The sequence below is a fragment of the Ceraceosorus guamensis genome, assembly GCF_003144195.1.
Source record: "Ceraceosorus guamensis strain MCA 4658 unplaced genomic scaffold IE81scaffold_24, whole genome shotgun sequence".
Classification (NCBI taxonomy): domain Eukaryota; kingdom Fungi; phylum Basidiomycota; class Exobasidiomycetes; order Ceraceosorales; family Ceraceosoraceae; genus Ceraceosorus; species Ceraceosorus guamensis.
Window position 1 is genome coordinate 277030 of NW_020290019.1, and position 22001 is coordinate 299030.

General features: G+C 57.0%; 5 protein-coding genes across 5 annotated transcripts; 2 read left to right on the plus strand and 3 right to left on the minus strand.

Annotated features, from left to right (window-relative positions):
- The first annotated feature begins 506 nt into the window (after positions 1 to 506).
- On the plus strand, positions 507 to 5658 carry IE81DRAFT_322950 (P-loop containing nucleoside triphosphate hydrolase protein). Its single transcript, XM_025513791.1, has 4 exons — positions 507 to 1491; positions 1586 to 1946; positions 2040 to 2094; positions 2162 to 5658. Exons 1-4 carry the CDS (start codon positions 937 to 939, stop codon positions 5493 to 5495), a joined length of 4305 nt encoding a protein of 1434 aa, XP_025370182.1. The 5' UTR covers positions 507 to 936; the 3' UTR covers positions 5496 to 5658.
- IE81DRAFT_322952 (hypothetical protein) lies at positions 5607 to 7096 on the minus strand. Its single transcript, XM_025513792.1, has 5 exons — positions 6889 to 7096; positions 6760 to 6791; positions 6595 to 6661; positions 6132 to 6471; positions 5607 to 6051 (listed from the first exon to the last, which is right to left on the minus strand). The coding sequence occupies exons 1-5, from the start codon at positions 6952 to 6954 to the stop codon at positions 5693 to 5695; spliced, it is 864 nt and encodes a 287-aa protein (XP_025370183.1). The 5' UTR covers positions 6955 to 7096; the 3' UTR covers positions 5607 to 5692.
- Positions 7097 to 7389: 293 nt separating this feature from the next.
- IE81DRAFT_312884 (MFS general substrate transporter) lies at positions 7390 to 10096 on the plus strand. Its single transcript, XM_025512469.1, has 6 exons — positions 7390 to 8083; positions 8152 to 8595; positions 8658 to 9019; positions 9100 to 9516; positions 9594 to 9642; positions 9717 to 10096. The coding sequence occupies exons 1-6, from the start codon at positions 7630 to 7632 to the stop codon at positions 9965 to 9967; spliced, it is 1977 nt and encodes a 658-aa protein (XP_025370184.1). The 5' UTR covers positions 7390 to 7629; the 3' UTR covers positions 9968 to 10096.
- On the minus strand, positions 10090 to 17479 carry IE81DRAFT_109027 (hypothetical protein). The gene is made up of 3 exons (XM_025510072.1): positions 13464 to 17479; positions 12419 to 13389; positions 10090 to 12343 (listed from the first exon to the last, which is right to left on the minus strand). The coding sequence occupies exons 1-3, from the start codon at positions 17362 to 17364 to the stop codon at positions 10337 to 10339; spliced, it is 6879 nt and encodes a 2292-aa protein (XP_025370185.1). The 5' UTR covers positions 17365 to 17479; the 3' UTR covers positions 10090 to 10336.
- Positions 17480 to 20279: 2800 nt separating this feature from the next.
- On the minus strand, positions 20280 to 21654 carry IE81DRAFT_347001 (hypothetical protein; the record flags this gene model as incomplete). The annotated part of the gene is made up of 2 exons (XM_025516102.1): positions 20280 to 21066; positions 21143 to 21654. The coding sequence occupies 2 exons, from the start codon at positions 21652 to 21654 to the stop codon at positions 20280 to 20282; spliced, it is 1299 nt and encodes a 432-aa protein (XP_025370186.1).
- Between the last annotated feature and the right edge of the window lie 347 nt (positions 21655 to 22001).

Here is a 22001-nt window from a genome sequence, read left to right on the forward strand (position 1 = left end):
CGTACCGCGTTACGCGATCGATACGCGCGCGCCTATCATTCAAATTATGGCTGCTATAGCTGTGTCCGAAATTGTCGCGGAACAGCATGTCATATCCGCGATGTGCTGAGCAGTCTGGCATGCACGCAGCAGGCAGAGCAAACTTGTCGCGAGATGAGGCGGTCCTCTGTGCGGTGTGCCTCGGTATTTGCGGCGTAGGAGCCGGCCGGTTCACAGCACCTATATAGCGCTGCCCTTCCATCGGTGTCGCAAAGCAAAAAGCGGGGACCTCGGCTCTTCGGCGCGACGTGATTTGGCCGTCCGCGCGTGGATTTTTGAATGCTTGGCCAGCATCAGGCATGCATCAGGGTGTTTTCGCGCGTTTAGCAGTCGTGCGCATGCATGTGATGACATCTTTCTTCTACAGCTGCAGTCTTGAGTCGTGACGAGTCATGCATCACATCGTCTCCTGTAAAGTTTCCGCAAGGTGCGGTACCGCACCGGGGCTCTCTTCCTCCGCGTGTGCCTTCAACCATCATCGTGAGATCGAGTCACGCTCGATTCGATCGCTTATTTCTGCGGCCGACTCAGCTTCGCATTACAAGAAGAGCAGGTCCTCGCAAATTTTTGTGGCTTCGCGCGCTCGGCCAACTCCCGTTCGGCAGCAGAGCGCGAATCGCACGATCTAGCTAGCTGCATCAGCAGTGAAACACGTTGAAGCGGCTGGCTGCATACCGATGACTGTCAGAAGAGAGGCGGTCTGCAAGCGTCAGAGCGTCAAGAAGTCAAGAGTCGCAAGGGTCTTCAGTGTTATAAGGAGCTGCATCTTCGAGGAGGACCTTCGCCTCTCTCCAACCTATCAGCGCCCCACATTCAAACTTGACCAACATTGCTGAGCTGTAGCATCCGCTTCCGCGCTGGTACCGAAGCTGGTTCGCCATTGGCAAGGCAGCAAATATGTCTGCACTTCGGCCCACCCTCAGCAGCAGCGGTGCAGCACGAGCTGCGCCCGATGCTAGACAACAAGCTCTGCTAGAGACGCTGCGACCTCACCGCTCTTCTCTACCCACCACACTCTACCTCTTGTCGTTCTGTCCAAAACTCTCTTACCGGCCTCGTGAATTCTTCAGGCATCCAGGAGTCATCTACGCCCTCGGATTCTTCAGCGCCCTGGTCGCCGGTCTTGGCATCTTGTCCCTCGACATTCTCTATGGTGTAGTGTGGACAGCACAGATCAGCGGACCTGATGTTTCCGACTCCGTGATCAGATCTTCCTCGAACAGGACAGCATGGATCATGACTATATGCGCCTGCATCTACTTTGTCTTCTGTTGGGTCTTCTTGGCTTGCTTCTCTTCCGCATCTCATCAGCTCACCCAAAGATTGGCACACGCATACGTCGCCTCTTGCCTCTCTCAAGATGCTGCGTTTCACGACAAACACGGAGCTGGCGAAATTGCGACACACGCGGGCAAGGAAGTTGGACTGATCAGAGTGGTGTATGGCGAAAAGGTGAGTGCATACAGACGCAGCCTGCTCAGTCTGGCTGAGTCCACCAGCTCCGTCTGCTAACGGCTTTAACTTCATCCTTTGCGAATATCCAAAGCTCGGCTTCGTTGTGTGGTCAATGTCCACTCTGGTCGCCTCGGTAATCACTGGCTTCATCAAGAATGCGCGCGTAGCGGGAACGTTATTCTCCCTGATCCCTTTCGCCATCATCCTCTTTACCGTCATTGCCATCTACCGGGAAAAGGTGGCTGGACCCTTGCTTAGACTAGAAGGCCAAGCCAGTAGCTTCACAGAAGAATGTCTTTCTGGCGCACGGATCCTACAAGCGTTCGGTATGCGCTCTCATGTCGTCAAGCGATTCGATGAAGCATACCTGCGGCCTCTCCGTCAGCTGGGTATTCAGCGTGGATACTATCGCAGTGGGGAGACCGCAGTCTTCTGGTTCACAGTCATGCTTTGTGAGTTTATTCATCGCATCGTTATCGTGGGCCACTAGCGTGCTGTCCTCTGTGTGAAGGCCACTTACAAGTTTTTCCACCATCGTGTCTCAGCGTATCCGCTGGCTTTCTTCGCTATCGCTAGGTTCTTCGGAGAGACCGGCCCTTCGTGAGTGTTGCTATGCGTATGCAGTAGCTATGTGGTCTGTGCTGACCTCAAGGGCCGGTCTTCGCAGACTCACCGCTTTCTGGAACTACCTTAATGCTCTATTCGCGATGGCAAACGTGGCACCCATGGTCTCCAGCCTTGTCGACGCCCACTCTGCCATGACATTCCTTCGCCGCACTATCGAGCGGCAACCACTCATCGAGCTTCGGGATGCCGGTGGCGAGAAACCCGTTCTCACTGGACCTCCCTCCGTGGATCTAGTTGACGTGCGGCTTGCATACCCAAGTCGCCCAAGCATTGCCAGTCTCGATGGCGTCTCGCTCCACATTCCTGCCGGAAAGGTCACAGCTTTGGTCGGCCAAAGCGGATCCGGCAAGAGCACAATTACTGAATTACTGATGCGCTCATATGATCCCTTGACCTCCAATTTGATTCGGGAAGATGATGCTGCAGATGAAGCAGCTGATCGCGCCGCGCTAGGCCTGCAGACTGAAGAAGAAAAGGACGCTGCAGCGACGCAAAAGGAGAAGAGTGGTCTGCTACGATCTGTCACCAAGCTGCGTCGCAAAACGACTGAGAGCAGCGAGAAGAGCGACGAGGCCGACGTCGAGTCTACGGCTGCCATCAAGGCTAAAGGAAAGGCTCACATCCAAGGCCAAGGCAAGGTCCTCTTTCATGGTCACGATTTGCGAGACCTCAACCTCAGCTGGCTCCGGTCGCAGATCGCCATTGTGCGACAAATGCCGCAGGTCATGTCAGCCACTATCTTCGAGAATGTGGCAGCGGGTCTCTGCGGTACGCCTTACGAGTATCGCACCCCGAAAAGTGGACAGACCCTGTCACCAGAGGAGCAGACCCGATATAATGCGATCCGCGACAAGGTGGTCGAAGCACTCGAAAAGGCGCAAGCATGGGCATTCGTCTGCAAGCTACCGAATGGCGTCGACACGCATGTGTCGGGAGGCAAGACGGGACTGCTCTCTGGAGGCCAAAGACAGCGCATCGCCATTGCTCGAGCACTCATCCGCCAGCCTGCACTGCTCATTTTGGATGAAGGCACATCCGCCTTGGACTCCCAGAGCGAGGCCGGAATTCGCGAGATGCTGAAAGAGGAACAAGCCAAGCGCGGTATGACGACTATCCTCATCGCTCACAGACTCAGTACGATAGCACATGCGGATCAGATCGTCGTTATGCGAGCAGGACAGATTGTCGATCGTGCGACGACAGGAGTCCAAGAAGGCTCGGCTCACGATCAGCTGATGCAGGCCAAGCGCCAGGACGAGACTTACCGTACGATGGTGCTGACGCAGCGTGCGGCTTTGTCACAAGACTCCACCTCCGACGAACCCCAGAGCGACGACGCATCCGACGCAAGCTCGTGCGACGAGGTGCTCAATTCCGACATGGCGACTACTCGAGTGGCACCATCACTTCAACCTTTCAGATCTCCCTCGCACTCTTCAGGTCTTTCAATGCACTCTCTTGCCCCTCGGCGCAGCCGAGTCACCGACATTCCGATGCCGATGGCTGGGGGTCGCGGAGGTGTGCACTCTCATCTGGGCCACGCCGAAGAAGCAGCCGCCCCCGCAGCTGAACAGAACGTAGACAGCGACGCAGGAACTCCGAAGAAGTATCTGAGCAACTTTTTCAAGCTTGCTGGTCGATACAAGAGTCTCTGGTTGATCGGCATTGTCGGAGGTATTGCAACAGGTGTGGCCTTCCCAGTGGCTGGATGGAGAACCGGACCTGCCGTTGATGGTCTGACCATTCCTCGCGAGACGATGAATGCCCTCAGAGTGTCCGTGACAAATCGGAACGCCCTTTGGTTCTTCCTCATCGCCATTGCTGTTCTCCTCCTGGTCATCATCCACTCAAGTGCTCTGGAAGCGGCATCGGAGTTGCTCGTGCGCAGACTCAAGGTGATGGGCTTTGCCGCTGTGATTCGACAAGAGATTGGCTGGTTCGATTCGCCGGACAATCACCCTGGATCGCTCACCTCTGCCGTCGCGACCAATCCTCAGTCGGTGGCCGCGGCGACCGGTGTGATCTTCGCACAGATCTTGATCGGCTCCGCCAACCTGAGCGGTAGCGTCGTGCTGGGCTTCATCCTTAGCACTAGGTTCGCCCTAGTCGTCCACGCTCCAATCGTTGCCATTCTACTCGCTGGTGGGGTCAACGTCTACTTTTTGGAGCGCTACGAACGCGACGTCTCTGTTCCAGCTGGCCATGCTGCATCATACGTGGCGGAGAATATGGACGCTGTGCGAGAAGTGGCTGCGCTCGGCAGAGAGCTCGAGATCATGCGAGTCTTCGATGAGCGCGCAAAAGCAGCCCCTTCGAGGAACAGGTACCTCATTTTTGGAGCGGGCGGCTTTGCCTTTGCTCAGGCCATGGTGCTCTTCGTTTCTGCGCTCGTCTTCTACTGGGGAGGCCAGCTGTATGCGGACGGCACTATGTCTCAGAGCGTTCTCTACTCTGGCTTCGAAGCGGCAGTCATTGGGACTTTCTCGGCAGGAAGGCTTCTCACATTCCTGCCAGACATAGGACGTGCAGCAGCAGCGTTCAAGATGGTCATTGGGTGGTCCGAACGAAAGCCCAAGATTGCTTCGATGATCCCCGCCGATGCACCTCCTACGCCCGAAGAGAAACGATTCGCGGGGCTTGGCGACATCGTTTTCAGTGACGTCGAATTAAGATACCCCCAGCGACCGGACCATCCCGCTTTGCAGCACCTCGACTTGACCATCAAGAGTGGCAAAACGCACGCTTTCGTCGGACCGAGTGGCAGCGGCAAGAGCACCATCCTACAGCAGATTGCGCGCTTCTACGATCCCTGCCAAGGCACGCTAAAAGTGGGGGATGTGGACGTGCGCAAAATTCCGCTGGAAGAGTATCGCGAATGCATCGCGCTGGTCAGTCAAGAACCGGTCCTGATCAGTGGAAGCGTTCGATGGAACCTGAGCCTAGGCGCCAGAGACCCTTCGAGCGTCACGCAAGAGCAGCTGGAAGAGGCGTGCGAACAAGCAAACATCTTGGACTTCATTAGGGGCTTGCCACAAGGCTTCGACACGGACTGTGGAACGAAGGGGACTCAACTTAGCGGTGGACAGAAGCAACGCATCTGCATCGCCAGAGCACTCATGAGGGACCCGCAGATCCTTTTGCTTGACGAAGCGACTAGCGCGCTGGATGCTGAGTCGGAAGTAAGCGTGCAGAGAGCGCTTGACAAGGCGAGCAAAGGTCGCACCGTCGTCACCATTGCCCATCGACTGAGCACGATCAGACACGCAGACACCATTCATGTGGTGGAGGATGGTCAAATCAGGGAATCCGGTACACACTCGGCATTGCTGGAAAGAAAGGGTCGATACTTGGAGTTGGTGCAAGCGCAATTGTAGCGCTCCTTCTTGCGCATCGTCTCCGTGGACTCGCCTCCCTTTTGCCGCTGCTTACCCTATCGCAATGTTCAGTTTACAAAAGTCACGCTTGTTTATTACGAAATCGCTTTGCCTCACTTATACGACGATGCAATGTCACTTTCATCACCGACTCGAGTCGGACGAACATCGCGTCTGGAAGACGTTTGTAGGCACAATCACCTTCGGCGAGCCGACGAGGTAGCTTCGTCGTAGCCAGGGAGATCGCCGTGCTTTCCAGAATCTGGGTTTGCTCGAGGCGCTCTCGAGTCTAGCTCATTTGCGCCTGGCGCAGCTTGAATGACCGAAGCTCTTCGCTCTCGCTGCACCTCTTCCTCCTCTTCCGCTTCCCTTGCGGCGGCAGCTGCGGCCAGATCGGCCTGTCCAGGCATAGAGTCGGTCGACTGAGCCTCGCTTGCGCCCGTGATGTGCGTCGTCAATGCAGTGGAGGGAGCCGCTGTTTGTGCTGAAGTGGCTGGGGCTGGAATGCTAGCTGCTGCGTTTACACTAGATCCTGGAGGCGGCGGCGAGTAGGTAGCTAGCGGTCGGCAGAGGGGATGATTCGCTAAGCATAGCATAGCAAGCAACGCGCATGGTCGACATTTTCTTTGGACTCACGCAAAGCTTCGAAATGAGCAGATGCAGCACCTTGTTCCAACCTGTTTTTGGCCTCTTCGACCGCATCCTTGAAAAGGGACCCGCCACCTTCGTTGAACCAGATCTTGACGAGGGACATCCTGGCCGAGCTATCGTTTGTGCTTCCATCCCACAGGCCTCCGTCACGAACGGCCAAGATTCTAGCTTCGTAGTAGGCTTGACCGAATATGGGAATCATGTAGCGAGCATCTTGCCAATGATTCAACGGCACAGAGAGGGAGTGTAGCTGAGTGGGCGCGGTTGATGTATCTTGATGCGAAGCTGATTGCTGACCGGCAAAGGGTTGCTCCAGGAAGAGCACCTGGCAGAAAGCACGTTTGCGTGCGAGGTGGACTTTAGATCAGACAACACGGTCTTATGAATGTTCTAACGCGGAGCTAATCGCTCAATGCGGACGACCAAAATTAGAGAGCACGGCGCTCACCCGCTGATTCGTGCAGAACGCCGTGCCTTTCGACTCTAGCTTCTTGCTGGACGCGCCAGACTGCAAGCTGGCCTCGATGTGATTCACAAGCGTATTACAGGGAGGCGTATCGCAGGAAATGTCAGCAAGATTGATGTTTGAGGTGCGTGGATGACTCGTGCTGACCTGATCTGACAATGCTCGACGGAATAGAACACCTGTGTGGAAGGACAAGGATGGTCAGTGGAAGTCGGCAGAAGCGCTGATCTGAGGCAGCAGCATTGATTGCATCGAGATGCAGCTTTGTCATTTCACCTTTTCGTGCGGCAGAGGCACAGGTCTCCTTCCATCCTCATCCACCATGGTCCAATTGAGTGCCATCTTGACACGAGTGCGTTCTGTGACTCGAGACCCCCTTGCCTCGAAGGGGTGTCGAGATCTTCTCAGCTTTGGGCACGTTGTAAGCGGGTGTAATCTGCCCTTGACAGCATTTGCACCACAGCGTCGTTGGAGAGATAATGAGGTTGAGAATCAAGGACGAAAGAAATCGGCCATACGAGTCCCGAGTCCGACGTCGGGCCTGACGGACCCCACGTTCGGGGATTGCACCTGCAAGTGCTTGGCATCCACGTGACTAAGTGCAGCAGCAGCAACAGTTGGGCCGTGCACGCTGCGAGCGTGGGTGATGGGGCTGGGCGACGCTAGGTAAAGCGCCTTCTGATGGCGCAGCACCATGCAAGCTAGCTTGCAGCAGCTACTGTACATAATAGGCAGTCAGACTGTGATGCATATAGCATCGTGCAAATCAAGAATGCACGCAGATGTGCAAGAGGTCACCTCGATACGATGATCACGGAGGTGTCATTGCAGAGAGAGCAAGCAGCATCTCCGATCTCCTCTTCGATCATAGCATCCAAGACCAAAACTAGCGATCTTGCTCTCCCGAGCAGAGCGCCATTTAAAAGAGACGTCGACCCAACGCGTCCGTTGTGCACCGCTTGAGTCCACAAAAGTTCGCCCTCTTCTGCGACATCCTCTGCTGCTTAGGTCTTCGAAATGGTCGGGGGAGGAGGCAGCAACCTGGGCACGGCCAATCATCGGCATCCTCATCGCCCTTCGGGCCGGATACGAGGTCCAGATGAGCTCCGGCTGCCCATGTTGACTCTCTCTGCACTAGGTGCTCAATCCATCTGGTCGCTCGAAATGGCATTCGCCTCTCCCTACCTCATTTCGCTAGGTCTCAGCGCAGCCGGTATGGCACTAGTTTTCTTAGCAGGTCCAACATCCGGGTTGATAGTCCAGCCTCTGATGGGAATGATCTCCGACCGAAGCCATCATCCCTGGGGAAGGAGAAGAGCTTTCATCCTAGCTGGAGTGATTGGCACCACTGCTAGTGTTGTTGGATTGGCCTGGGCTAGAAGCATTTCTGACTTGTTGGGAATGGGCTTGACAGCTACGAAGCTCATCGCGGTGCTTTGCATCTTTGGTATCGATGTGGGGGTGAATGCGCGTGAGTTTGTCTGGCCAGCGCTTCCGTTGTGGCTAGAGTGCCTTACACTTGCTTGGCATACATCTCAGTGAATGCTCTGGACCGCGCCTTGGTGCTCGACCTCGTGCCTGCTACCTCTCAATCACTAGCTCATGCCTGGATGGCCAGATTGGCAGGCACAGGCTCGGTCATGGGCTTCCTGATAGGTCAAGCTCGTTTGGAGGATGTGTGGCCTTTCAGCATCGTTGCTGGGTCGCCAAGTCAGTCTTCAGGCCAGGAGGTTGATGCGGAGGTGGGCAAAATGGAAGCACAGCTCCGCGCAGTCGCGGCCCTCACGATACTCATACTCGTCGCAACACACGCTGGAACGGCATGGGCGGCTGATGAGGAGCCTTTGCGCCGCGAGTCAGCTTCTGGATCTTACGCGCAGCATTCTCGCAAAGGTCTACATGCTATAAAGGAACACGTCAGCGAGCTGCGCGAGACTGCTTTCTCCCTTTCGAGGCCCATTCTCGACATCTTTGTGGTGCAGTGTGAGTAGCATCATGCATAGATGCCAATTTGCGTCAGACTGATCACGCTTCGAACTCCATAGTCTGGGCATGGATAGCTTGGTTTCCCTTTCTCTTTTACATGTCCCTCTATCTGTCCAATCTGTCTATCATTGCCGGCTCAGCTCTGACGGCTTCGACTCGATTCGCCTCACTAGTTATGGCTGCACACGCGACGCTCTCGCTTCTAGTCGCCATCTTTGTGCCGCCCGTGTTGCAGCGAACTGCGCCCAACGCGCTTCCAACTCTATGGGCTAGCAGTCTGGGGCTATTGAGCGTTTGTTTGCTCGCCACACTTCCTGCTGCTATCTTTGCCAAAGGCTTCTCCTCCACCGTCCTCGCTTGGTTCCTTGTCGTCACCGCCGGCGCGGCTTGGGCTTTGACCCATTGGGCTCCCTTTGCCATTGTAAGTGCAACGACTTCGGGCGAAAGAAAAAAAAAAACACTGCAAGCGATACTCATTCGGTTTGAAAATCTTCACTGCAGCTCGGCGTGCTCATACAGAAAGAGAGCGCTGCTCCACTGGCAGGCGAAAGCGTTGCACTCGCCCGGGTTCAAGGCAGACACCCCGCCCATGTGAGAAGGCGTTCAGGACATGCCGTAGGTATTGAGCAAGAGCAAGAAGAAGCCGAGGGTCTGCTTTTCAGAGACCCTGACACAGATATCGCAGAGGGTGAAGGGGCCGGGACACCAAAAGGGCACGGTGGTAGAGCCGAGGGGACGCAAGCGGATGGAGTGTCGCAACAAGGAGACCATTCGAGAAGCGCGGGAGCAGGCAGAGGTCCCCACTCAGAGTCTGATGAAGATGAAGATCCAGAGGGTGTCTTGAGCTTTGCTCCCGAGGCTGTGCCCCACGTAGATGTCAGCCCGGACAGGGCAGGAACTGTTTTGGGTCTGCACAATGTAAGTGAAGCTGATGGTGCAGACGATACGAGAGAGGTATTGCTTGGCTGACGGTATTTTTCCGGGACATCTTGCAGGTCGCGATTGTGCTACCGCAATTTATCGTCACGCTCGTATCGACACTGAGTGAGCTGGGCGTGACTCGAGATGTGCTAGCTCCACCATCGCTGACGCTAGCACGCCTATACCGCCGACGGCAGTCTTTGCCATACTGGAGCCGGGTCAATCCGCTTTACCCCGTGCTCATGCAGCAACAAATCAGACACAGGGCTCAAATCAAGGCGCAGCGTCTCTCGCCGGAACTTCAGCCGAGGCCAGCGACTTGAAGTCCAGGCATGGACTGGCGGGACTCGTCTGCGTTTTTCTCATCGGTTCGCTTTCCTCTGCCGTCGCTTGCTTGCTGGCTCTCCGAGCTGCACGGAGGCATGCTTCGGTCCTTTCTACATCCTAGAGCAAAGCAGATCCGACCCTGAAATCATGTACCTTAGACTTCCCTAATCTGCGAAAGCGGTCCATCATGTCATCATCCCACGTCACCGACTTTGTCAACGCGACATCAAATGCAATCAGAGATTAAAACCTCGTGTTCGAATTGCAGTCCATCGAGCAGTGCAAGGTGCAAGGAAATTTTTGGGTGTTGTGGGATGGGGTGAGCAGCAATGCGGCGGCGCCGTCAGCAACAAGTAAGCATTGAGCGATAGCTGCCGCATGCATGGGAAGCGTGAAGACGGTGACAGGATATGAGGATGAGCACGGGAGAAATGAGTGGAGTGCGTGTGTGATAGCTTGGGATAGAGGCATTGATCGATCACCGGATTGTTTATGAAACGCGAACGACGACGGCACCCGGCTCCTCTTCGACGCCTCGAATGACTGGGTCGAATGCACGAGGGGCGTCGGCGAATGGCAAGATGGATCTCAGTCGAGGGCAGACGTCGCCACGCTGAGCAGCCACGCGCACAGCTTCCAAAGCCTCTTGGCAGTCCTCGCCTTGATCCGTGCCGAGCCATTCGTAACCGATGTTTTTGCGATCCTTTTTGAAAAAGCTGCGTCGTAGGGATCGCAGATGAGAACGGAGATTAGGATTTGCTGAAGTGTGTTCGTCCCCAAAGCAAGTGGTGAATTGACCGCCGTTGGCGAGAATGCGCCGAGCGGCATCATAGATTCGACGTCCGCCCACAGTGTCCACGACGAGGTCAAAGCTGGACTCATGCAGGGAATTGATTGCCCAAAGCGGTTCCCCAATGACGACTTCGTGTGCACCATTGGCTTCGCATACCGCGACACCATCGGATACCGAAGCAGGGCACTGTGCAACGACGATGAGCCCAAGAGGGGCGCACTCCTGCATTGTCAGAAGGCCGATGCCGTCGTGTGCGTTGAGGATGAGAATGCGCGCCCCGCGCGGCACTTGGGAGCAGTGATTCTGCATGAGCTGATAAGACATGACTCCTGTCGCTGGTAACGCGGCAATCTGTTCCGTCGTCAAGCAATCTTCGGGTGCTTTTGCGATGAGGTTCTGCTCGATGACCATGAACTCTGCAAGAGCACCTGACTTCTTCGCGGTCTGCAAACCGAAGACGACATCTCCCCGGCGTACTTTCTTGACCTCCCAACCTGTCTCCATGACACGACCGGAGAACGACCGGCCTGGGACGAAACCGTAAGCGCTTCCATTTCTAACTTTCTCGCGCAGCACCGTCCTATCGAACTCATCGATCGCTACTGCGATGACTTGGCACAGGACTTGAGTCGAAGTGAGCTTGCGCGGCGGTGGAGTGTGGGAGCTGAGCGCCATCGTCGTTTGTCCAAGCTCATCCTGTAGATGCTCCGGCACCTCAGAGGAAGTACGAGGTGCGCCAGAGCCGGCGAGAGGACCCGCCGGTGCGTCAATCGAGCGCCTCTTGCTTTGTGACTTGGCCTCTTGCATGAAAGCTCCGCTCGCCACAGATACCGTGTTCATAGTCGTGCGAGCGTAAAGCCTATCGTCGATTGTGTTTTGAGAGCGAAGAGGATCCTTGGGCCTATAGGAGGCCGTGGGCACCGCTGGCAGGCTCATAGCTGACTGCGAAGCCGACCAGCCGCTCTCTCTCGATGCCGCCGACTCTGGATAGTAGCGGCCATGACCGTCAACGCTTTGGGTCGCAGGTGAAGCCGAGCCTCGGCGATCGCCAAAATGAACGGGACTGCTTGCACCGTCCATGCTCAGCCTCGACCGAGGGACCGGTAAATAGGCATCAGTGGCGGCACCAATCGGGGCGCTCCGCACAAGGGCAGGAGTTGCTCCGATAACGATGCTGCTGTTGCTTCTCGACGCCATGGAGGCAGGCACGCTGTTGTACACAGATGCGTGCCCCGAGCTAGGTCCTACACTGACCGGAACAGGACTTGGTCCACGACCATACGCGCCCACTGGGTTGAGGCTTGTTGGACTTGCGTCGTTTTGCAATGGGCTGGGTACCGCGTATTCGCTAATCGGACTGCTTTCCCACTCGTTGATGGCGGACATGACCGCGGTCCTTGCCTGGCCACTCGGACCTGCGGACAACGTCCGTATCTTTCGGGGATGAGGTGCGTAAAGACGAGAGTAAGAGCCGTCCGATACCGCGCTTCCGGCCGCTGAAGACACAACAGATCCAGGGGCTGAGATGCTGGGCGCAGGCGAGGGCGAGCCGGATGGAGAAGCTGACCGCGACGCGGAGAGCTGCGAGCCTGCGTTCGACTCCGTGTGGGTTCCTACGGACGACAATACATCCTCATCACGCACGCTGCCAGGCGCGCTGGGTAGGGTGGGTATCTTTGGGACAGGAGGGGCGTCCGGTGCAGCCTGCATGAACGATGCGAAGCGCGACTGTCAGTTGTAGGACTACAATCTTGACGCATCGCCGAAGCGAGCACTCACCGTCTTGGCCTTTCGAAGCGAACTCTTCTCCTTGCCTGCTTTCTTCGAGCTCTTCTTGCGCTCCACCAAAGGCGCAGCCTCCGCGGACGTGGCATGGGGCACATCACTCGACGCGACTGGAACACTGCTCGTCCGTCGCGCCGAAGAGGCGACCGTCGTGGCGACGAGGCCTGGCGGCAAACTCAGACCTTTGCCGGTGTACACTTGGTAGCTGACAGGACGCTTCGTCGATGTCGAAGCTGAGCGCGCAAGGGTGTATGAGGAACCCGCAGTTCCCTCACCCGGCTCCGAGGCTGCAATTGAGCTGCGTTTGCGACTTGTAGACTTGGTCGATGAGGAGCGACGGAGCACGCCAGGTCTGCCCACTTCCTCAGCCGTGTCATTGTCCTCCGCGAGTGGCTCTGTCGCAGGAGGACGCGAGGCACCGAATGAGGGTCGAGACTCTAGTGCTGGTGGAGTCGGCGGAATAAGGTTCACGTAGTGCGGCTCAGATTGCTCGCGCGCTTGAGGGGTGCGTGATCCGAAAGTGGGCTCGGGCCGGTTGACAGCAAGGGGTGTGGTGTCGTCAGGGAGGTTTTCTGAAGCTACTGCATTCTCGAAGGAGGGAACGGGAGGCATTGGCAGCCTTTTGCTCAACGCGCCGTCTTTATCCACCACTGCGGCTGGCTGGGAAGACGGCACTGCTTGCGACTCTAGCGCTGGTTCTACCTCTTTGCCTTTGCCTTTGTTCAAAGCTGGCGCACGTTGGTCGAACAAGGGTGCGTGGCTGACCAAAACGTCAGAGGCGGATGGTGTAGAAATATTGGTACTCAACGCGCTTTCGCCAGACCACAGGTCTTCCATCGGCGAGTCGCCAACTGTCTCACGACGAAGTGCCGGAGTGGCAAGAGGAGCAGATGCAGGTGCAGGAATATCCGCGGACTGCACAGAGTGTTCACGAGAAGGCGAAAGTGATGCAGCGCCCGCTGACGCTGTGGCAGAATCAGAAAGCCCACGGCTTCAGTTCCCGACGAACTACTGCAACTTCTGAGGAAACAAGACTCACGCTTGGAGGACTGATCATCGTTCAGTGCTGACAGGTCAGGAGCAGTAGTAAACTTCAAGGTCGAGGCAAGGCTGGGCAGGGTGTGAGGTGCCAGAGGAGACTCTGGTGCGTCCAGATATGCCGACGTCGCAGAAGGCAATGGCGGACTGGCCTGCGATGCCGGCAGCCCATCCACTGATGTCGCTACAGCAAGCTTAGGCAAGGTCAAAAACGCAGCTCTGTTGAGTGGATCTTCCCTTGGGGTGACGTCAGGAGTAACGAACTCGTTTGCCGATTCGAATCCGTCTGTGCTGCTACCTCCAGGCGAAGTCAGCCCGCTAGACACGCGATACAAGGCATCAGGCCGCTGCGGCGAGAGGTCCAGGTCGGTGCTTCGCTCAAGCGGGTCTGGATGCTGATTCGAGCCTTGTACCTTGCCGGGGGCTGGATTCGCGAGTGAGTCGCCTCTGAAGGGCTCGCTCGACTGCACATTGCCCGTTCCTTGAGCAAGCTGCGCTTTGCGCTCCGCTTTGGCAATCTTGCGCTCTTTCTTTGCCCATGCTGAAGGTGGCGCTTTGGACGCCTCCTGAGCCTCGTCATTTTTGAAGTCGTCCTTGTCATCGTTGGCAAAGGTAGCCTTGGAAGCACCTCCTCTCCTCGATTTCTTTTCCCGCTTTTCGTCCTTACCAGGCGAGCCAAAATTGAAGAGCGTGTCGGCAAGCGACTTGGAGGGCTTCGGTTTCAAAGCTGACTTGGCAGGAGCAGGCTTGTCCTTGCTTTTTGTATCGGCGGGCGTCATGGTCGTAGCGGAATCGTCCGCAGACGAAGATTCAGCGAGAGAGCCCTCTCTTGGCGGCGTCTTGAAAAGAGCGGCAGACAAGCTTGCAGGTAGAGTGCTGCGCGTGTCCTCGGGTGGAGGACTAGCCTTGGCTGGCGAGTCAGCTTCCAGCCTTCCCTGGCGAATCTCTACGCCACCCATATCTGATGGCTTGGCACCACGCGGCCGAGGTCTGTCAAGAATACTGACTGGAGGCTTCGCAGCCGCAGAGCTTGCTTCGCTCTGCCATGCGCTCCCAGCAAAGAGGCTTTTGTATTGCTCGGCAGGGCTACCCACCGAGTCCAACGTGCCGGCGCTCGCTGCAGAGGCCTGGCGAGCGTGCGAAGCGCTGTGTGAATTGTGAGTCGAAGCGAGCAAGTCGGCGCGGCTGCGCACAGACTTGTCGTCTGCCTGGTTGAGGAGCCACGCAGCAGCGAAGCTTGGCGCAATGCCGCTCTCCAAGCTCTTCGTCTCGGCAACGTTGCCGGCCGCAGTCTGACTGAGCTCCGCGCGCTGCTGGCGAATTTGTATCAGCCGCTCGTGAACAGACGACTCGGCATTCGAGCCTTTGCCACTGTTCTGAATGATCGAAGACCTGTTTGTGTTGCCGGTGCGGGCAGCCTCTTGCTGTTTGGCGCTCGCATCAAGCCCCAATCGATCGATTGTAGTGTCCGACCAATTCCTGCGATCGAACGTGTCCAACATGCCTGCCAGACTGTCGCCAAAGAAATCATCCCCCACCTTGATGGATCGAAGCCTCTCCAACTCCAGTTGCGCCTTGGCACGCAGTTCCGCGTCATCTTCCGAACGCTCACCAGCGCTGTCAGAGTCCCCATCTCGCATGCGCATGCGACGCGAGGACGAAGCTTGCGATGGCGCTCGACTGCCTCGCAGCATGTTGCTGATGGCAAACGAAGCGCCGAGGCTGAGATCGCTGAGCCGTCTAGGTAGAGTGCTAGGCCGGATGGACGACGCGCGACTCGCCGGTCCGCTGGCCCCACTGCTCTTCCGTGAAGCCGCTTCCGAGTCTGTTGTATCCGAATCCTCTGCGTCAGATTCTGCTTTGCGATCGCTATCGCTCTGCTTAGCGGGGGCCACTTCAGCACTCCGCTCCTGCGAAGGTTTGGGTGGCAATGATGGCGCAACGCTCTCCGCGGATGCAGTAGAGGCCAATGGGCCTTGTGTGATGGGCCCCTCTTCGCTAAGACTTTCCTCGCTGTCGCTGTCCGTCTCTTCCCGTGTTATTTCGGCAATTGGTCGATGATCCTTGAGTAGAGCTTGATTCGGGACGTCCTCTACACTGATGGCAGGAGTTACGGAAGTGGCTTGCTGATTGACCTCCGCAGCCACATTGGTGCCCGCAACATTCGACTTTTTCAAGGCAGCTGCGAAAGCAGAGTGTCGGGCTTGCGGAACAGGCGGGGAGCGCGGCCGCATTTCATGTCCACCTGCGCTGCTGCTGTCCTCATCCTCTTCCACCAAAGCATCGAGCATCGGGACTTGACGAGGCGCCGTCTCATCGCTTTCTTCCGACTCCGTTCCAGATTGGGATTCCTCGCCTGAAGATTCTGATTCGTCATCTTGTCCTTGAGCTGCTGATGGTGACGGGGGCAAGTCCCGATGGAGAGATGCAGAGGAAGCTGGCCGCGGAGGTTGGACAGCGGCCGGCGTTTGCGGGACTACGCTGGAGGCCGGAGCTGGCTGAGCAACTGCCTGAGCATGGCTTTGCAGGTGCTGTTGCACAGCAAGTGTGTGCACCGAGCCATTCGAAGGCGCAACGGCATTCAAGGCAGCTGCGTGCTGTTGGACGGCCCAAGCATGTTGGTCCAGAGGCTGTGTGTGCGCGGCCTCGGGTCGCGCTGGAGGATGTGAAGTGGCCAGACTAGACACAGGTCGACTTTCGCTGGCCTCGCCAATGACTGAGCCAGGACGAAGACCAGCATACGATTGCATCCCTTGTTGATCGACAGGCTCAGCCCCGGACTGAAGCGGCGCGCTCTGGCCAATGACTTGCGCAGCAGCCCTTGCGAGCAGATCTTGGTGCACCACCCCAGGGTCTCTACTTGCTTGGTCCGCCAAGGCATCCTGCTCCAACTCTCTGCGTACCCTCTCAGCTGCGCTTCTCCGCCTCTGCACTTTGGCGTCCTTTGCCGAGGAAGCGGATGCCGCCACAGCGAAACTTTGGACTCGGCCATTGACATTTTGGGGACCATTCATGCTTGCGATGAAAGCGGACCAGTCCTGCGATGCATCCTGTCCCTTTGAACTTTGTCGCTGTCGAGCTGCTTGAGCTTGCAGATCTGGGCTCGATGCGGTCGATAGACGCTTGCCATCACGCTTCGCCGAGGATGACCGCACAGAGCCGCTTTGAGAAGGCGGCGGTGGGCTTCTGGAGCGAGCAAGGGCCGGATCTGACTGGCCTAGTGGAGCTACGCCCTGTGTTGCGAGACGACCAGATTGTGCGAGGCTAGTATTGCCGTTCATAGCCCTCAGCGCGCTCAAGTCGTGCTGTGGTAGAGGAGGAACTGGACTAGGTGATGCCATGCGTGATCTGCTGCCAGAGGGCTCCCCGTACTCGCTGAAAGTGCCATGTCGTCTTCTACTAGAGTCCGTTGCTCCCGCACCAACGCCTGCCCAGCCTGCTGCACGTCCAGAAGGAGGTTCGGCAGGTTCTGAGAAGATGCTTTCGCCCGCAATGCTAGGAGCTCTGCTTCCGCCAGACTTGCCGAGCCCGCGAAGTGAGCCCTCCCACCATCGACTTCGGCGCCGCTCGCCTGTGACGCTGTCTGCAACCGTGCTAGGTGGCGCGATGCTGCTCGCACCATCATCAATGATGCTGTTCTTTTTCTTGCGACCGAATCGCAAACTGCCGCCAGTCACTGATCCGCCTACAGAAGCACCTTTGGTCCTACCAAGTGTTCCCTTGGAGAACATGGAGCCGGACAGAATGCTCGAGGGCGCATTGGGCGCATTTGGAAGGTCGCTGGGAGCTTGCCATCCTCGCGGTGTCTTGCTTCGAGAGGACGAGGTCAAGTTTGGATCAGGTGCAGTGTAGGATTGGGAGGGGCGATTGAGAATGGAGTCGAGCATAGAACGTCGACCCATGATTGAAGAGTGCCTGATCGGCGGGTGACAGCTTCTCTTTGAGTGCTAGCTCGAGTGGTGGATGCCGTATGTTGTCAAGTCCTGCTTGATCAAGCCCTGAGGATGCTTTGTTGCTCACGAGCTACTACTACAGAACGCTGTCGCGTTGCTTTGCACTCCTAGTCCCTTGCGCACCATGCAGCGTGTCTTTTTGCGAGATCATCGGGGCGCGCAGTGGCGTTAGGGGAGAGATGCTACGAGCCTGCCGAAGGGCAGAGATGGTGGGTGTACACCAAGTGTCTGCACTACGGAAAGATGGGTCTCGTGGATCACTCTCGAGTGGCAGCGATGTGAAGAAAGGAGCGCATACACTAAGTTGGGAGCTCACTTCGCTCGATCGAGCGTCGTAACCACGCCGAAATTCAGTTCTCGCAGTGACGCAAACGGGCTGACCGCTCCGAGCCCCGGCGGCGACTCGTACACTATTCACGATTCGGCCTTGGTGCTGACTTGACTCACAGACTGTAGGTACTGCGACTGTCTGATGCACTCCAATTGGCCCAAGACTCGGACCATAGAGAAATGCACAAAAAGAATAATTACACAACAGCGGTAGCGAGCGGCTTCTGCTCGCTGAGCGATCCAGCCTGCACGCCGCATGGCCTTCCCTTCGATCCACGCCATCCGGCCACGCCATTTTCCTCTGAGCGAGTCGCGATGGCTTCGACGCGTAGCTTAGCGCAGCTCAGCAGGAGCTGGAGATCGCATTCCTTCAACTCCGACGCATCCACAAGCGCATCACCTGCAGATCCGCGAGGAGACCAAGCAAGGCCAGCAGATCGACTGGAGTCGTGAGAGAACGTGCATGCAGCTTTGGGTGCTCAGCATGCAAGCAGCCACTTGATGACGCGCGCTACCCTGCCACTCGCTGCACGCATCAGAGCTCCTACATAATTGTAGTTCTTACGTTTCCAACGGTCAGTCCTCGGCACCAGCACGGACATACGGTACGTTCTGCCTTTGCACGGGCACGGCACCGCACACGTACGCCAACGCCTCGAGCATTTGGTGGGATGCGTGAGAGGCCAAGTAGCGAGTAGGTACAGTCAGTGAAATGTACAATTCAGCCAGCTGCTGTAGACGACGAGAAGACTTCGCGGCAGACCAAACTCTTGGCCCAACGCACGGTGCCAGATGATCGGCGAACTGCGTCGGTCTCGAGAGCGCAAGCAAGGCCAAACGAAGCTTAGGCGGTAATGACTTCCAATTAAGATACCAAAGACCCACCGCTGTGTTCACGATTTCAATTAGTGGAGGGTGCAGCTCTTGATTCTCTGCCCACAACGCTCCATGCACATGCCGCAACGACCCTCACATTGCGGGCCAAAGAAGCTTCGGACGGCTCACGGGTGCTCTACTGCACAGCGCGTGAGCACAGGTCCTTCATTGAGCTCGCGGTACAGTCACGAGCATACTGTAGAAGCATCAGGCGGCCACACCTGCGAGCAAAGCCCTTCGCGCGCTCCTCGTCACTCGCACTCACGACTGCGACTCGTGGCGCACAGCTGCTCTTGTCTCCGCCCAACCCATTACGGATGTCCCCGAATCTCTCAGAGACGCGAGCGCGGAGTCAGCATTCCCGATTAACACCGATGTGTGATGTTGTTGCCCCCCAGATCTGCGGCCTATAGCGCTGCTGCGGGCACCTAACGATAGCGCCGTTAGCGGTTGTCCATGGAGCTGCATCCGCGCAGCAACTTTCGGTCAAGCTGCAGCTAGCTAGATCACCCACAGCTCACAACGGCTACAGCAAGAGCCACCCTGCGTGGATCTAGGCCTCCCGGCCCCTTTCTGCCGCAGGAAGAGTCTCGGGACACAAGAATGCTGCATGCCTGCAACCGCGGCTACATAGCTTTACCTCACAAAGGACGACGGAAGTCAAAGCTTGCGGAGCAGATGGGGCTATTGGACCCTGCCTGAGCCCCAGGCTGCTCCGCTCCTGCGGAAAGAGATCGATGTGAAGAGCTTCGTGTGCGGCCGGACGCTGTGGCTTGACTGCTCCCTTAAGAAAGTCTCCAGGCTCATCGAGAAGTACAGCACCACATTTCAAATTTTAAGTGTGAAAGATGACGATGAATGGATGCTCTCGACATGTGCATGCGTGCTCCATCCGTCGTCGCTTTCCGAATCTTGTCGAGCCGTGTGGACGCTGAAGGGAAAAGAGGCGAGAGTGGAAGTCAGCGAGCTCACAAGACGAGCGAATGTATCAGGCTGCTAGGGAGAGATTCGATCAAAATGACAAAAAGCAGTGAGTGCACTCCAAGCTGTGTCGAGGATTCGATCCAAAATCACCGAATTTCACAGTAGAGTGGGATTGCATCACCAATTTCGAGTCGTAAATGTGCCTTTGCCTGCACACATCTCCGCGACCACAAATCGAGTGGGGCCGCACGAGTGGCTGTCGAACACACCTGCCCCATCTGACATCATCCTTCGGCTCGAGCTTGTTGGGTCAAAGCGCCAGACTCGCCTGGAGATGGCGGCTCTTGCTGCTCTGCATCCGTGATTGGGTCAGCAGCCTCAGGGCCGTCGGGAATGCCGTTATAGAGCTCTGTGCTATGACTGCCAGAGAGCTGGCGGGCTCACAACATCGGCTATGTGATTGGATGCAAAGCAGATCGCAATCAAGGGCAAATCAGAAGCATGATGGAGCAAAGTGTAGAACGTGACGATGACGGCGCGCATGTGCCTGCGCATCAAGGAGACAGCTCGAGTCGTGAGTCAGGTATGTGAGTGCTTGCGGTACAATGAAAGATCTTAGCAACGTGCATGAGGGCAATGTATGGCCTGTATGGCCGGACGGTTTGATGGTGGTGGGGGGACAGCGAGGGCGCAGGGGACGACGAGCAGGTAAGATGTGGGTAGCAGGGGAGAGGCTATGCCGCATCGGTCGACATAAGAAGTGGTGGGTCATCGTCCAGCAATGGTCGAATGTCGTAGCGAGCTTGCTCAGGAAGCACCTGAGCAGAGGCTGCAAGAGGAGGTAGAGCATCCCAAAGGCTCCACGCGCCAGCCAAAGCGCTCAAGCTCCACCAGGGTATGGAAGGGGCATCCCGCGCAGCAGAATTCCAATGCTTGATGCGGTTGCTCAGCGGATTCGAAGTGTTGGGCACGACGCCGAAACCTTCGCCGCTTACCGCCACGCTGTCGTAGGACGGACAAACCGCTCGGCGACCTTCTTCCGGTGTTACGTCGGCTGCTCGACGAACAAGAGATGCTTTGGGCTGCTGAGCAACTTCCGACCACTCGCTCACCCCTTCTGTGTGCAGGTATTGGCGAGCGTCATGCAGCTGTAGATGATGATCATGGTGCGCACGAACGTGCTGTGCTCGTCCTTGCAAGGAGGTGCTGAGCGGCGCGGAGGTTGAGCTGCGTGTCAAGGTCGAGCTCCGGGTAGGGCTCAAGGAGCTAGAATTTGTGAGCAAGTCCTGGCTTTGAGCGAGTGTGCTGTTCGAGCTCGATGTTGATGCCGATGGTGTGGCCACGGGGGTTGGCGCTTCAGACGGCGGTGTGGGTGCGATTGCGGAAATGAGACTGTGCAGATCGGGATCGCTGGGGCAACAGGCGCTCGATTCTTGTGCCCAATCCGAACCCAAAGCCGCTGGATCGTTGGAGCCGGCCCATCGCGAGCAAGATACGAGCCTGTAGCTAACATTCCACACGCTATTTTTCACGGCACCATAGAGTGGCGTAGTGAGTGATCAGCGCTAATGGCGATCGTCGATGATCCACGACTCACCCATAGTCGTGATCTCCTGGAAAGAAGTCTCTTGCGATGCCTTTGCTTGGCCACGCCAAGTCCCAGTGCACGTAGGCGCCCAGCCTGTTTGGTTTGTCGCTCGTTGCGCCGCACCAGTCTGTGCCAGGGCACTTGTCGGTCACCTTTACCACAACAGAGGGCCCATCGCTGCCGAGATCCAATCCATCGCCTTCTGGAGGAAGCGGTGCAAGTGGCGTGTTCAGTAGTTGGAGCTCAGCGCACAGCCCGCAGGCCGGTCCAAAAGAGCCGTTGGAGCCATACACCAAGCTGTTGATCGCTGCGGTCGGATGGCGAGTTGATCGACCCACGCAGCCGCAGGATGCGATGTAGTCGTCAGGCAGATCGTAGTGCGTGAGAGTCGCCCATCCAAATACGAGATCGTCGGGAAACTGCCAAGCGGTGACTTGAGTTGGCAGCAGAAGCAGCGGCGATGAGGTCAAGAGCGCACTGCACACAATGTTTGCTAGTCGACCCAAGCGCGAGGGCGACATTGCGCAACCCGGCAGGGGCAACAAGCTGCCTCGGCGACAGATGCGGTCGCGCCCACGGTGCCAGAAAGGAATTGAGGGCTGTGATCAGAATGTTGAGACATGCGGTAAATCACATGCGAGAGTTCGGTAGTAGTGTCAGTGCACTCAGTCAGAATGGAAGAGTTGCGAATGCAAAGCGTAGATCCCTCGATTGCGCTTTCAGTCAAGAGTCGAAAGTCAAGTCTCTCAAATCAGAAAGAGTCAAAAGTAACATGAGGCACCGGTAGCCATGCAGAAGAGGCTGCCCAAACTTGCGGTATCCCCGCGCGCGACCTGCGGGCTTTCCCCCCCACACGGGCGCGCCTGCC

Coding starts and splice junctions, on each gene's coding strand:
- IE81DRAFT_322950 (XM_025513791.1), top strand. CDS start 937: ATGTCTGCACTTCGGCCCACCCTCAGCAGCAGCGGTGCAGCACGAGCT. Junction 1,492..1,585: donor GAGTGGTGTATGGCGAAAAG/GTGAGTGCATAC, acceptor GAATATCCAAAG/CTCGGCTTCGTTGTGTGGTC. Junction 2,095..2,161: donor TTCGGAGAGACCGGCCCTTC/GTGAGTGTTGCT, acceptor CGGTCTTCGCAG/ACTCACCGCTTTCTGGAACT.
- IE81DRAFT_322952 (XM_025513792.1), bottom strand. CDS start 6,954: ATGGCACTCAATTGGACCATGGTGGATGAGGATGGAAGGAGACCTGTG. Junction 6,792..6,888: donor TGCCTCTGCCGCACGAAAAG/GTGAAATGACAA, acceptor CCTTCCACACAG/GTGTTCTATTCCGTCGAGCA. Junction 6,472..6,594: donor CGTTCTGCACGAATCAGCGG/GTGAGCGCCGTG, acceptor GCTTTCTGCCAG/GTGCTCTTCCTGGAGCAACC.
- IE81DRAFT_312884 (XM_025512469.1), top strand. CDS start 7,630: ATGGTCGGGGGAGGAGGCAGCAACCTGGGCACGGCCAATCATCGGCAT. Junction 8,084..8,151: donor CGATGTGGGGGTGAATGCGC/GTGAGTTTGTCT, acceptor CATACATCTCAG/TGAATGCTCTGGACCGCGCC. Junction 8,596..8,657: donor CGACATCTTTGTGGTGCAGT/GTGAGTAGCATC, acceptor CGAACTCCATAG/TCTGGGCATGGATAGCTTGG.
- IE81DRAFT_109027 (XM_025510072.1), bottom strand. CDS start 17,364: ATGGGTCGACGTTCTATGCTCGACTCCATTCTCAATCGCCCCTCCCAA. Junction 13,390..13,463: donor CGATGATCAGTCCTCCAAGC/GTGAGTCTTGTT, acceptor ATTCTGCCACAG/CGTCAGCGGGCGCTGCATCA. Junction 12,344..12,418: donor CGCTTCGAAAGGCCAAGACG/GTGAGTGCTCGC, acceptor TCGTTCATGCAG/GCTGCACCGGACGCCCCTCC.